This window comes from Myzus persicae, unplaced genomic scaffold (genome assembly GCF_001856785.1).
Source record: "Myzus persicae strain clone G006 unplaced genomic scaffold, MPER_G0061.0, whole genome shotgun sequence".
NCBI lineage: Eukaryota > Metazoa > Arthropoda > Insecta > Hemiptera > Aphididae > Myzus > Myzus persicae.
In genome coordinates this window covers 312182-325957 of record NW_019103922.1, presented here as the reverse complement: position 1 = coordinate 325957, position 13776 = coordinate 312182, and the positions used below count along the sequence as shown (strand labels likewise).

Below are 13776 nucleotides of genomic sequence, written 5' to 3'. Positions count from 1 at the left end.
GTTAATCAATCAGATCATGTTAAAGCATACATGAAATGTAATTTTTGCACAATACCTACTAATTTTGACAAAAATTGTAAAACTCACGAAAATTTGCAAATTATCTTAAATTAGAAATTCATAAATATTTTCTTTTTAAATCTAAGATCCTTTTCGTTATTGGAATAATAACTTTTATATTATTATTATTAAAATACTTTTCTCTAGCATATGGCTTATTTTCCTTAGAAACAACTTCTTTAAATTAATGTTATTCTTATATTTTGACAACACCACACGCACATATTCTTATAATATGTTATAACTATTTTCCTCAATTTTACTTTTTGATTTACTTCGAAGTGTTACTGTTCAGAATATAATGGATGCTCATCATGAAAACTATTTACCTAACCATCCTAGATTGTACATGTGGCGACTACAAGACAATATTAATGACTTTGATAAGGGAGGATTTGTGAAATTCAAACTTTACAGAAATTCGAAATCACGACCGGTGGGTATATAGAAATTAATTTAAATCAAAATAAAATAGAATTTCTTCAGAAAAAAAAATCAAATACATTTTTAACGTGCTCAATAATATATGTGAATAAATTATCATGGTATATTATAATATTGTTTATCAATAAAGTTATATGGAGTCGATGTTTATCAAAAAAAAATATTTATTTATTTTATTTATTAATATGTTAAGTTTTTTTATAGAATTATTATCATGTTGCACAGACTAACTTTCTATTAATCTCTTGATCCAAACCAATGTATCCAGGTGCGTTTTTTATTCATACGCTAAAATCCCCAATATTAATGCAAATTAATTCGCTTAAAAACAATTTCAATCTTTTTTAATATTGTGTTCAGTTAAAGATCACTTATCTCTTGTTATTTAACCTACTCGATTAAGAGTATTTTTTCTATATGCAAGTGTCTAGTTTCAAACCATTTTAACCGATGGTACACTACTATAGGTTTGGCTAACTTTACCATTAAACACAACAAAAAATAATACCGACTATATTACGTGCTCTAAGTGCTTAGCACTTAAGTGACAATACAAATATCGAGAAAAATAAAAAAACAATAAAAAGGAAATATTACACATTTCTATTTTGTAAAAAAATATTAACTTGTCCATTTATTGTGAGCTATCGTAAGCAATAATATCCAATTTGCGTAATACTACAGACGTAAATATTTTCAAATCATCTATTTAAAATAATATAAGAAAAATTTCTGTTTTTATTTTATATTTTGTTTTAAAAATGTAACAAATTAGATAATTATTAGAATATTTTTCACAGAATAAATTTAATTTGATTTCCTTCCTTAGCTACCAGAAGAGAAATTACGCAGCAATGTTGATGGCTATGTGGACTATTTACTTTACTGCTTCAGTCTGACTGGAAGTCTCGCCAACTTAACAAGATTCCCGTACTTAGCATACTCAAACAATGGATGTAAGACATTCATAATTTGACGAGTTTATTTGACACGTGTAATAGGGTCAAGGGGACAGCGCATGACAGACTATAATGTCTCTAATAAACATTATTTTATTACAAATAAATAGATAGGTACCTATTTTTCTGATATTTTTGCTTTTAGAATGTGCCTATTTTGTGTACATGACTTTGTCAACTTTCAAGTAACGAATTCTTTTTCGTCACTTAATACACTCTATGTAGGTATACGAAGTACGTTGGTACTCAAATGTAGGTATATTAAACACTACAATGATTTTATAGTAAAAAAATGTAATTATTATAAAAACAATATTATACATTAAAGAGATTGTTGAACTGTTTGATATTATTGCACTTATTAGCTAAATAGAAGTGATTAAATTTCATTCGGGTAAAAAAATTAGAATCATAGTCAATACAATAATTCACGGTCATTGAAAATTCGATTTTTTAAATTTTAAACCTATACCTATGATATAATAATATAAACAATGATTTTCTCATGAAAAATATAGATACCTAATAATGGCATTTAACTAGTTACTAATTGTACAAATTAATAATCGGTATAAATATTAAAAGGTAAAACCATAATAATGATGTCTTGAAAGCTATGAATATAAAATTCATTCACACTCCCATATTATTCCTTGGCTGACACTAATAATCGAATGTAACAAATAAACTTAGGTACACATTATATTATGTACAAAATATTAATGGTCAAATTATTTTGTCATGTTAAGGGGTGAGGCTGATTTTTTAATATAGATAGCTTCGATTATTAAATACATGATTTAAGAATTATAGATTAAATTATTTTATATTTATATTAAAAATATACACTAAAATGTTATTTGATAAGTAACAATATAGTACCTACCTAAATAAGTAAATCTATTTTTGTCAGTTTATCTAACACATCACTATTTACTTGTTGTTTTATATTTTACACACCCGAAATGAACGACATCTGTAGCCATTGAGACGACTTTAGAATAACGCGATAGTTACAGAATTTATAAATAATACAATTTTAAATGGACGTTTTTGATTCAACCATTAAATAAATTAGAAAAACCCTAAAAAATAAACCTAGCTTATACTTTACGATATAAGTGCTATATAATTTTAACTATTAATTCAATACTCATTTTATTTATACAAATCGTTATAAGTAGGTACACTATTGAAAATAGTATTTACCATAATAGATTTATCTTCATTTCTTCATAGTAAAAAAACAATTTGACATCAAAAATTCTGAATAGATATAATATAGATATCTAAAATGATATTCATATTTCAACAGATAGTAAAAAAAAAAATTATTATTCTCATTATTTTTTTTATAAAAATATAAATAGTATACCATATTATTATTATAAATATTGAAAATATGCCATGGGGAATACCAATATCCTTATTGAATCACACCTAAATGTACCTATAACCATTTTCTTTTAATTTACTTGTAACCGTTGAGCTGTAATAATTTTATATTGATAGCTTTATTAAAAAAAAAAAAAATCATTTTCTTAAACTAAATACAACCGTACACTAAACATTGTGTTAAAATTGGACATTGATGTGTAACTTTCAGCTTTTGACCATCAAAGGTGCAATGATGCATTGATATTCATGAAATAAAATAATATGATGAATCTTGATGGGTACCTTCTACCTACCAATAAATAATAATTAAGCATAGTAGGTACAGCCATTATGGACATAGTTCTGTGTAAAATCAGTCTCGGGGTCCCTTTGGCTTATTTTTGTCATACTCAATATATAATAGAACAATGAATGAGTATACAACGTGGTCTGAGAATAGTCCAAAATTCATATCCCCCTTTCAAAAAAGCTGAGAACGCAACAGAGTCCTGTTGAGATACAGTTTATTAGATATTTAATTGATGATACAGATTATAGGTGATAATAGTATTTTTATACAACGAATTGCTATTCGTAAAATTGTATTATTGTTATTATTAGAATAACCCCAAACGAACACGTTCAGTGGGGCCCATTAAATTCTTGATAAATGAATAAAAATAAAAAATAAATAAATATAATCTTTGGTGTATAATAATGTTTATTGAATTCTCCGCAGGCTCGTTTTTGGTCAAATTCTTGATACTGGTCGTGCTGATCGGCATCCCTTGGTGTTTCATGGAAATCGCCGTGGGACAGTATTCTGGCAGAGGTCCGACAGCTATAGGCGACATGGTGCCCATCGGCAAAGGTGCGGAAAGTCCGGCAGTCGGACTTAGTCCGATTTTTCTTTCTTCTCGATTGTTTTTTTTTTTTTTTATGTTTTATCGTTACCTCTTCGCAACAATACGCTGCTGTTTCCATCTCATCGTGTTCACGTTTCTGTCCGTTTCGTTTTATTCAGGCGTAGCGGTGGCCATGGGTTACATCTGTTTTTTAAACGTTATCTGTTATAGCCCCATACAGTCTAGATGTCTATTTTACATGTATTGGTCACTGCCGAAATCCGATCAGCTACCATGGAAGAAGTGCATTTCCGCCAACGACACGTTGTGCTTACAAGACGACAGGAAACTGGGATGCTGCAAGACTGTCGGCATCGATTTAAGCGTGCCCGCCGAGAATTTCTATCTGTGAGTCGCAATAGTATCATATTATGTCGTATAAAATATTATTACATAAGCCTGATAGTGCAATACAATACGATTAGTGTGGTGTGACTTCAGATTTTTGTTCAACTCGTAATCAAAAATATATTAAAATAATAAAATATATAATACATTTATGGATAATTTAATTGCATTAAATTAATGTATAATAGACCTATTGCCACAGTAATTATATCAACTATGCCAATTATGCAAATTAGTTTAAAGTAAGTTCTCCTCTACAAATGTTATGCCTGTATAATATAATCGAATTTACATTATATGAAAGACATTTAAGATGTAGTCGTAAATACATTTTTAATTTTTAATAATAATACTTAATATTTAATTAACTATTGTTATTGATGCACGTTTAAAACTGTTTAAGTAATAGATACTATAATAATTAGCATTTAGTAAATTTAAAAACAAAAACTTAAATCATTAAGAGTAATATTGTTTATAATATTGTATAATGTAATAACTAATAAGGTACATCGGGTATTCCTTAATTTCAACAATGTAATCAAAATCAGTGTTAAGTTACTTATTGATGTAAGATGGAGAAAAAATATATGTCCGACTATTAAACGCGTAAAAAATAATTATGTGTGTACGAAATTCTAATTATTATGTATTAGACTACTTGTGTACTGTGTATCAATGTTTAAGATTTTGTATCGCTAACTGCTGTATTATTTTTACAAGGAATGAAATTGTAAAGATGGACAGAGGCAATCTCTACAATGGAATCGGTAATTTCAACTTGCCATTAGTATATTGTCTTGTAATTTCGTGGACTATCAACTACCTATTACTCATTGCATCCAACGACTTCATGAAATACGTAAGCGAATTTACGTATAATATTTACTATAATAATTTGGAGTGGTTTCATCATGTTTAAAATTGTACATAATATTATAGACTTTGCTTTTGAGACATATTTTTCTTGCACTTATATTTTATAATCATAATATTAAGCATTTAAAAAAATTAAACCTAACACACGGCTGCATGATAATGGAGTAATTTTTATTGGAGTAATTCAATACAGATTATAATATTGTCGAATATGAATAAAACATTTGTTGTTAAATTATAATTGGAAGAGAACTGTATTGTTGCATTGTACTTCTTATAACATTCTTTACACTTTACACCATTTACACATTATATATAGATTATACACTGAACACACACTATATGGGATTAAACAATACAAAGAATACACTCTCAGTACTTCTCGACCTATCCAAATTATTATTATTATTATTAAAGTGACTCCTTAGATCATACACGGTGGACGGAGACACAGCTCAATATTTCGATGTACGTGTTAGTGACAAGTTACCTGCAGTTATGTAGCCTTATTTGAGCAAGCTACTAAAGTCGCATATTTAGATGAAAAAATAAAAATAAATATGCCACTATAAGTATTCTATAAGCCATGGCTCTATCCGTTGTATATGATCTAAAAATTACACACAGCAATTAGTTCGTTAGTAACCATCAACACGAGGGGATTCACCTATACACTTGTTAACAGCCATCTTCCAACAGAGTAAATTACTATTTTTCGAAGTACAATCACCGCAGCGACCGGTCTACGCTTTTACCAACCTCCACCACGAGTTACGACAACGCGATACTGTCGACCCTCCCTCCCCACCGCAAACGCACCAGGAGGGGGGGGGGGAAAGATAAGTCACGCAGGACAAGTACCTTCCACCTATTATACCAAGCAAGCCATCACCCCGCCAACGTGGTCTTTTATTATTTTTTTTGAAACTATTCGTTACCACAATAAAACTAACAAAATCTACCACCATTATATATTTTGTTCGAGTTTCCTTTCTAGTCACCTACCATCACCTCAAATCCGACAGTGACCGGTTCACAGCGACAATCGAAAACCGCCGTAGCCGCGTCAATTTTAAATAAAATAATTACAAACTAAAGAATTTATGTATACCGATGTTCATTTCTCAGATAAGAGGGCCATGCGAAGACTTAAAATATTGTCAAATTTAGAATCGCGTTAGAATTTATACACAGTGGGTAACAATAATATATAAATTATAAATTATCATAAAAATGTGTAGAGTTATACTTAGGTACCTACAATTCCGTTGTATGTTCGATCGCAATAAATTTGAACTACAAACATCGATAATAATAATACAATTATACAATACTTTTGAAGTATACCTACATAATATTATTGAAAAACAATCCCACCAGAGTAAATTTTGTATTATTATAGGTTCAGATATTCGGCTCAATTGCGCCGTTTTCTTTGCTGGCGTTCGTTTTGCTCTTCACAATTACGAAAAATGACGCATGGTGTGGTTTTCATTTGCTGTTTGACACGAGGAAGATCGACTTGCTAAATCTTCAGGTACCTACCCCCAAACCAATGTATTATGTGTGACCTGCCCTTAAGCCCGGGTTAAGATCATTTTGGGCCCGAGCCCAAATAATAATAATTTATCAAATCTTCATTCATATAATAGGAAACGTACGTACTATTCACCGGGAGCCCACAATTGCACGATATCCGTTGTAACTTTTAGGCCAGAGTTCATTCCCCTCTGCACACCCTCTTAATTCAGGCTCGCTTGCCACATAACGTGCATGTTGTTATATGGGTTGTTATATTTTATTATTTATAAATTATATTTTTACCTGCAAATTGCGAGAACGGCTGAGAACACTCACTTGGTTACATCATATTTTTAAAACAATAAAACGTTCGGGTACCAACATTTAGGTACACATTTCTTCTCAGTCTTACATTTTAGTGCCTTCCTAGCATTACCTCGGAGATACCACGAAAAGATTAGTTCTTAATTGCCTTCCATACATTTTTTTTCTAACTAATTTAAAAATATATATCATATACGAGTATACTATTAATACATAAAAAATATAAAATAAATTGTTGTATTGTTAAACAAAACTTTTACAATTTATGTATTTGCACAACACCGTTTTTCCTATGAAATTTCTAACTTTTCATGAAAGCAAAAATTTAAGTTCAATATTATTTATATTGGTTCATGTTGTTCACTGAATATTTAAAATACTTTATAAGATGAACAACTAAAAAAGCACTGGCACCAATACAGGTATAATAAAAGGAAACGCCACACTCTACAATACTATAGATTTTAGTTCAATAAATAGGTAGGTACGTTGTACAAGTGACTTCTCTCATTGATAATAATTTTATCATTTTGTATTGATTATTTAAAATTGAACATTCATATTTTATTTTTATTTTAAATTCAATATTATTAAAATCATTCGTACTATGTAAGCCTTTTGAATTAATATTGACCACACCACTATTAATTAATAAATCGTCAGGCAAAGCGAGACCTACACGGTTTTTTCTTATAGACTGCATAGGCGATACCATTTTAATGGGGAATTTTAAATTCCTACAAAAGTAGTACAATAAATGCTGTACATGGCTACATAGATATAATGGTCGAGCCCACACGAGGTAGCTTAACTCCTATTCAATCTTTCATTAAAAAGTTCGATGAAAAATAATTTCTATAAGACAGTCTGATTATTTTTATAAAAAAATCAGTTCTTTCGTAATTGTGATACATTATTACATATTATTCAGTCATGGCGGAGAGCGGCGGAACAAGTGCTGTACTCGTTGGACGTTGGCACGGGACATTTGATAATTTACGGGGCAAATCGCAGTTTTGGCAACAACATATTAGGTGGAGTGCTGCTGGTAGCTTTTCTGGATATTGTTATTGCCGTGGCCGCCACCATAGTTGTATTTGCTACTGCCAACATCGAAGCTACTAAGTTTCACATCGATTTCAATTTGGTGTTTAAATCCGGTAAGCCCGCTTGATTCGTTCGTTAATACTTAAGTATTTTAACCTACCTCTACCAATGTCTAAGAAATCAATGGTCACCGTTCAATTTATTTTAAAATCGAGTAACAAGTCCATTTGAATAAATCGTTCCACAAAATAATATGAGTCCATAGTAAGCAAAAACTCTGTTTCCTACTTTTTTTTCGAATTGATTCTTTGTCTATATTTGTATCTAGATAGAAGGCGTGTACTTTTTGTGTACAAATATAAAAATCTGTCTGCTAGTGGCTACCATTTTGTTAGTATAAACTCAGCCCCACAATAGCAATCAGTACCTAATACATGTGTTCATGTGTCAATAGTAAATCATTACATACGAAAATCGGTTCTGAAACAGAGACCAATTGTGTATCAGTTTCAATTTATGTAAATATTTTATAATTTATTTTAGATACACATATATTGTACCTTTTCCATGCTTTTAGAGGATTTTTAAATGCTCTGAAAATATTATAAATATAGTTCATTTGAAAAAGTAATGAGAATTTTTTGACCAACCCTAAAAGTTCCAACTAGTTCTAATTTTCTATCAAAGACCATCCTCAAAGTTTAGAATTGAAGCTTTTTTAGTGATCCTAAAGTTGACGTCGGACACACAAAAAAAACACACAGCAGAATGTTAGGATCATCATTCCTTGATCAGAATCTAAAATATGAATAATAAACTAAACTAATTGAATCAGGATCTAGTTTACATATCAAATGTATGATACCCTATCAAAGAAGGCTAAACTTTCAATAACCCAATATAACGTCATGTTATCGAAAATAAGATGGAATTTAAAAAAATATTTATCTAGGCATAAATATAATTCAAACACTTATACAAAATCCTAAACTTGTGATATTTATCAAAAATAAATCGACCTATTTTGGATTTCATATGTTTGAGAAATTTAATATTATTATATTGTTCTATTATCTAATGACAATACTACAAAATACATTTGATGTAAGGCCGGACATGTTGTTATTATATTAGTCTGCAAATTACAATTGCCAATATTATATTTATTGTTTAATGAAACATTATAGACATTTTTATTAACAATTACAGTTTTATGTATTAATATTTAAATAAAAATACAATAACAAACAACAGGTTGCAGCGACTTTTAATATGTGTATCTAAACCTTTGAAGTCAAATGTCAATGACCAAAAAAAGAAACTCCAAAGGTATCTAAATCTAAGGTATGGTTAAATGGTTTATAATAAAATTAGTTGAGATAACAAAAACAGAAATCGTAAAAAATTCAAAACAACTATTTTTGTGTACAATGTTACATTCATGACTTACAACTTTTCACTTTTAGCTTCTTTTAGTCATTGACGTAGGCTGTTGAAGGAATACAATATTATAATATAAATAATTCTATAACTACGTTATATATTACAGGTCCTGGTATGTTTTTCATCGCTATCTCACGTGTCCTCGCCGATCTACCCTTTTCGAGGTTTTTGAGTTTCGTGTCGTTTTTCATTTTGTTCGTCGTCTGCATACTTACTCAGGTTAGTATTAGTTGGCTCAGCGTATCAAACGCTTTACTGCACTTTAATATCATGCATTGCTCCGGAATATGTGTTCGTAAATAGCCGATATAGGTGCCTACAGATTATTACAGTCGAAGAACTTTCATTATTATTGAAGTGAAACTTCTTTACATAAGGGCACATGATTGTTAAATTGTAAAGCAGTGCTTTTCAAACTTTTTTTATGTAGACACCAAAATGGTGACACACTTAAAATAGTAAACGGATTTTTGAAAGAGTGACAATTATAAACGTATATGTAAATTGAAAATGATACTTTTTTCATAGTTGCTTTTCTTATCTGTAGTTTTTACCTCCATGTCATAACTCGATGTTAATTTCATACATATTTTATACTTTGAACACGTACAATATAAAAAAACATTTTTTTTTCATACCGGTTGAGAACCACTGCTATACGGTAACACCTTCATAGTTCATATTAATACTAATTTATAACATTATATAGTACAAACATATCTCCTAATAATAAAACGTATTAGTACATAAATATATATGTTATATTCAAATTTAAAATGTATTATGCCATTGAGGCCAACATTATAAAAAAAAAATAACCAAAATGTCAAACTTAAAACTCTATTTATTGTTATTGATTGTATTTAGAAATTCAGCCCATATAGTGTATTTAGTGTTTACGGTTTTAATTAAAAATAATATAATTAAATAAATTTTAAAATATTCGTACGATTATATTATTATGAAAAAAAAAATTTTTTAAACAAAAGTGTTTTTACGAGGCAAAAGCTATAAAGTTTTAGTAAGTGTGATTAGTCTACCTATAGCATTTACTATAATTATTTAACTACTATCTGCAACATTTACCCAATATTAATATTTTGTATTTGTACATTCAACGAACGTTTTAATTCCTTTAAAATTCCCAATAACGTACGCTTTCTCTTTATTTAAGTGTATAATTTTCTACTAACTATTTCCATGTTTTTCCTCAGTTGTCCTTCTTAAGACCTGTGATTTATTTGTGGAACGCTTATTTTCCAAATCACAGCCAAGAAGAACCCCACCGTCGAGCTCTTATATTGTGTGGCACGATGTTTGTACTGTCGTTAGTAACAGTGACTAAGGTAATTATTATATTATTATATTATATATTAATAATTATTTTATTACATAAACAGTTTATTAGAAAAAAATGTATATGAAATATGGTGAGGGCGGTCGGTGGAGGTAATTCAAATAACTAATAACTAATAACTAATAACTATACCTTTTAAATTTGTAATGCATTTATAACAAAATGCTATACATGAGAGGATCAAAATCAATGTTGGATAGTATAATAATTATCATTTATGACCAATGACTAGGCGTGACAAACACGCGGCCTCGTTTCATTTTTTATGGCCCGTAAATAATATTAATGTACCTACAATAAATTGTAAAAAAAAAAATTATGCAATTTGTATTTTGTGTGTCACAACTATGTTTGTGAGAGGCATAATTATGTTACTTTTCTGTTTTTTTTTTCTGATAAATGTAAATTGTAATTGAATACGTATCGTATAGTATTGAAAGTATTATATAAATATAAAATGTTGTATAAAATGTTTTTTTTGATACATTTTTACGTGTGGCTCGCTTAGTTAATTATTCAATATAATTGGTACAATTAATACTTCGAGTTTGGCATACTTGATTTACGTCATTGACCTCTAAATATAACACCTAATCTCTAAATGTAAACAGTACTCAGAATCGAATAATATGTCATATTATTTTTTTAGAAACTACACGTCATATTCATTAAACGAAATAAAAATATGTACAGTGATTAAAAACCATTTTTAATACTATGATTTTTCTACCATTTAAGAAATAAGAAGTCGTGTCCTGTACAAACTTCTTTTTTAAAATGAAAACCATCTTTTTCAGTGGTCGGCAATCGGCGGACGGTGGAACGTATCAGGCACAAGTGACTATTCCATACGGCCATTATTTTTTTTTTAATAAGACTAAACGATTTAATTATTTATGTCCGACATCGCCTGCGAAACTTTTTACATTATTAAAGGTGCTCCAAAGTCCAAAAATGTTGCTGACCACTGGTCTATTCTTATTGTAATTGTTAAGATGATTTTTTTAAAAATTTTGACAAAAATACAAATGAGAAGTTTCTGATATATTGAAATGTATTACAAAACTATACGAGGGATGTGGCTTATAGACAGACAGTTATAGGAATAATGAAGAGCAAAAGAATTGGATGGGTAGGACATGTCAGGCTTGCAGATAGTAAAATGATTAAATAAAATAACTTCATTGGTACTGGATAAGAAGAGACCCTTGGGACGACCGGGACAACGATGGGTTGATCATGCAAGGCAGGATTTGAGTTTGATAGGAGTAGAGAATCTAGAAGAGATGACTGAGAACGATGGAAAGAAGTGGTAGTTGCGGCAAGGGGCTTAAATGGCTTGTGATAAGCCAAAAAATAAAAAAAATATAAATGTAATACTTGATTTAGTACTTCTATCATATACTTATAAAACTTCACAAGATATGAAATTAGCTAATATCGATCGATATAATTTTAAAACCATTATTAAGGACTCCCTTTCAAACCTTTACTATAGCGTGTCTATTATTCTTGGTAGAATATATACACTCTTAAAACTTTTATTGTTCTAACTTCGACTGGGATAGGTAGATTGATCCTCAATTGAAAAGAGACGTTGATATCACCACACTCTCAAATATTATAAAAAAAATCCAAGTATTTTAAATAAAGTCATACAACATTAATGGAGTAATTATTCGAATATATTCATTATTAAACCAAAAATGGCTGTAAACATCCTTGGTAAATTAACCTGTACACCAATTTAAATTTATATTTTACACTCGAATTTATGCTACCTACTATACGATTTTTTAATCATTTTTGTTCTGGCGATCCGATTGAATGAAATTAATTAATTGGCTGCCACACTATCACATTTTCAAAAAAAACTGATTTACATAATACTCGTGTAAAAGTGTTATGACTGTTTAAGTTTTAATAATTAAAATATGCACGTTCCTGGTATCTCTACTGAAAATATTTAGGTACTATAAGTAATAATGTACTAGAATGACAATATGATTCCTTTATGGGTAAATGATATAACCTATATTATATCACTAAACATAAAATTATAACGATGCATTGAGACCTATCTGTAATTATGCACGTACCTACTTGTCTTGTGCATTGTTTACATTTTGTTTGGTAAAAATATATTATTATTATTATTTACATTATTGTTGTTGTTGTCGCGTAAACTTATTATTCTTACATACACCTATCATAGAGCGGTGAAATGATTATAGCAATATTGGACGATATTGGATCCGCCATGGGAATACTCATGATTACAACTTTCGAATCTATATTGATATTTGGCATTTATGGTGTAAGCGAATTTTGCGTCGATCTAGCGTTCATGTCGAAAAAACCACCTTCTATCATACTGAAGTTACTGTTTATCGGAAGCTCAGTTGTTACGATGGTAAGATGAATCTTAAGACGATTTTAAAATAATATTACGTGGTTAAGGTTTAATTACCTACGCATATTTAAATCAATGCCTAATAACTATTGTTGTCTTGCTTATAGTATTGCTTATATAACTACAAAAAGGTTGAAAAAATTTCAAACGTTTTCTTTTTCTTTTTGATTTAATATGCTACAAAGAATATAATGCTCGCAAGTAGTTTCTCATGGATCTCGCCGAGTTTTCAATATGTAAACTATCCACACACAATGCTTATAATAGCATGGACAGCGGCAATGATTACTCTACTGATTATGATGACCGTAGGTGTATATACAACTATTGAATTCGCAAAAAAAAAGGTAATAAATATTATAAAATATGTTAAACATACAACTATTAATTTAAAAAGGTGTGTAAGTGCTTTGTTGTAAAATGAGTGTCTAGAAGGGCCACTGTAATGAATGTAATAACTTTAATTCAACGATATAAAATCATTGTATTCTTAGCGTAGACTAATAGCGCAGCCTATATTACTAAGTATATTTATTATTTTATGATGTACAATTTATGAAATTCAAATTACTTTTAGACATTAGTACCTAATATGTACAGTATAATACAGGTTGAATAATTTTTTTCCAAAAAAAATACAATTGAAAAATATGTAGTACCTATGTATAATATTTTGAAACTACAACAAAATAGCTTAAA

The 13776-nt window shown here is 29.2% G+C and overlaps 2 protein-coding genes across 2 annotated transcripts; both read left to right on the top strand.

Moving 5' to 3' along the window:
* Nucleotides 1-361: 361 nt before the first annotated feature.
* On the top strand, nucleotides 362-4068 carry LOC111036349 (sodium-dependent noradrenaline transporter-like). Its single transcript, XM_022318346.1, has 4 exons — nucleotides 362-496; nucleotides 1334-1460; nucleotides 3580-3711; nucleotides 3917-4068. Exons 1-4 carry the CDS (start codon nucleotides 362-364, stop codon nucleotides 4066-4068), a joined length of 546 nt encoding a protein of 181 aa, XP_022174038.1.
* A 764-nt stretch (nucleotides 4069-4832) lies between these two features.
* LOC111036348 (sodium-dependent proline transporter-like) lies at nucleotides 4833-13086 on the top strand. The gene is made up of 5 exons (XM_022318345.1): nucleotides 4833-4955; nucleotides 7749-7977; nucleotides 9414-9526; nucleotides 10522-10653; nucleotides 12880-13086. The coding sequence occupies exons 1-5, from the start codon at nucleotides 4833-4835 to the stop codon at nucleotides 13084-13086; spliced, it is 804 nt and encodes a 267-aa protein (XP_022174037.1).
* The last annotated feature ends 690 nt before the right edge of the window (nucleotides 13087-13776 follow it).

Excerpts from the sequence above, each read along its gene's own strand:
- LOC111036348 (XM_022318345.1), top strand. The coding sequence starts at position 4,833 with ATGGACAGAGGCAATCTCTACAATGGAATCGGTAATTTCAACTTGCCA. Across the intron at positions 7,978-9,413 it reads CAATTTGGTGTTTAAATCCG|GTCCTGGTATGTTTTTCATC; the intron begins GTAAGCCCGCTT and ends TATATATTACAG. Across the intron at positions 9,527-10,521 it reads TCGTCTGCATACTTACTCAG|TTGTCCTTCTTAAGACCTGT; the intron begins GTTAGTATTAGT and ends GTTTTTCCTCAG.
- LOC111036349 (XM_022318346.1), top strand. The coding sequence starts at position 362 with ATGGATGCTCATCATGAAAACTATTTACCTAACCATCCTAGATTGTAC. Across the intron at positions 497-1,333 it reads GAAATTCGAAATCACGACCG|CTACCAGAAGAGAAATTACG; the intron begins GTGGGTATATAG and ends TTCCTTCCTTAG. Across the intron at positions 3,712-3,916 it reads CATGGTGCCCATCGGCAAAG|CCCCATACAGTCTAGATGTC; the intron begins GTGCGGAAAGTC and ends TATCTGTTATAG.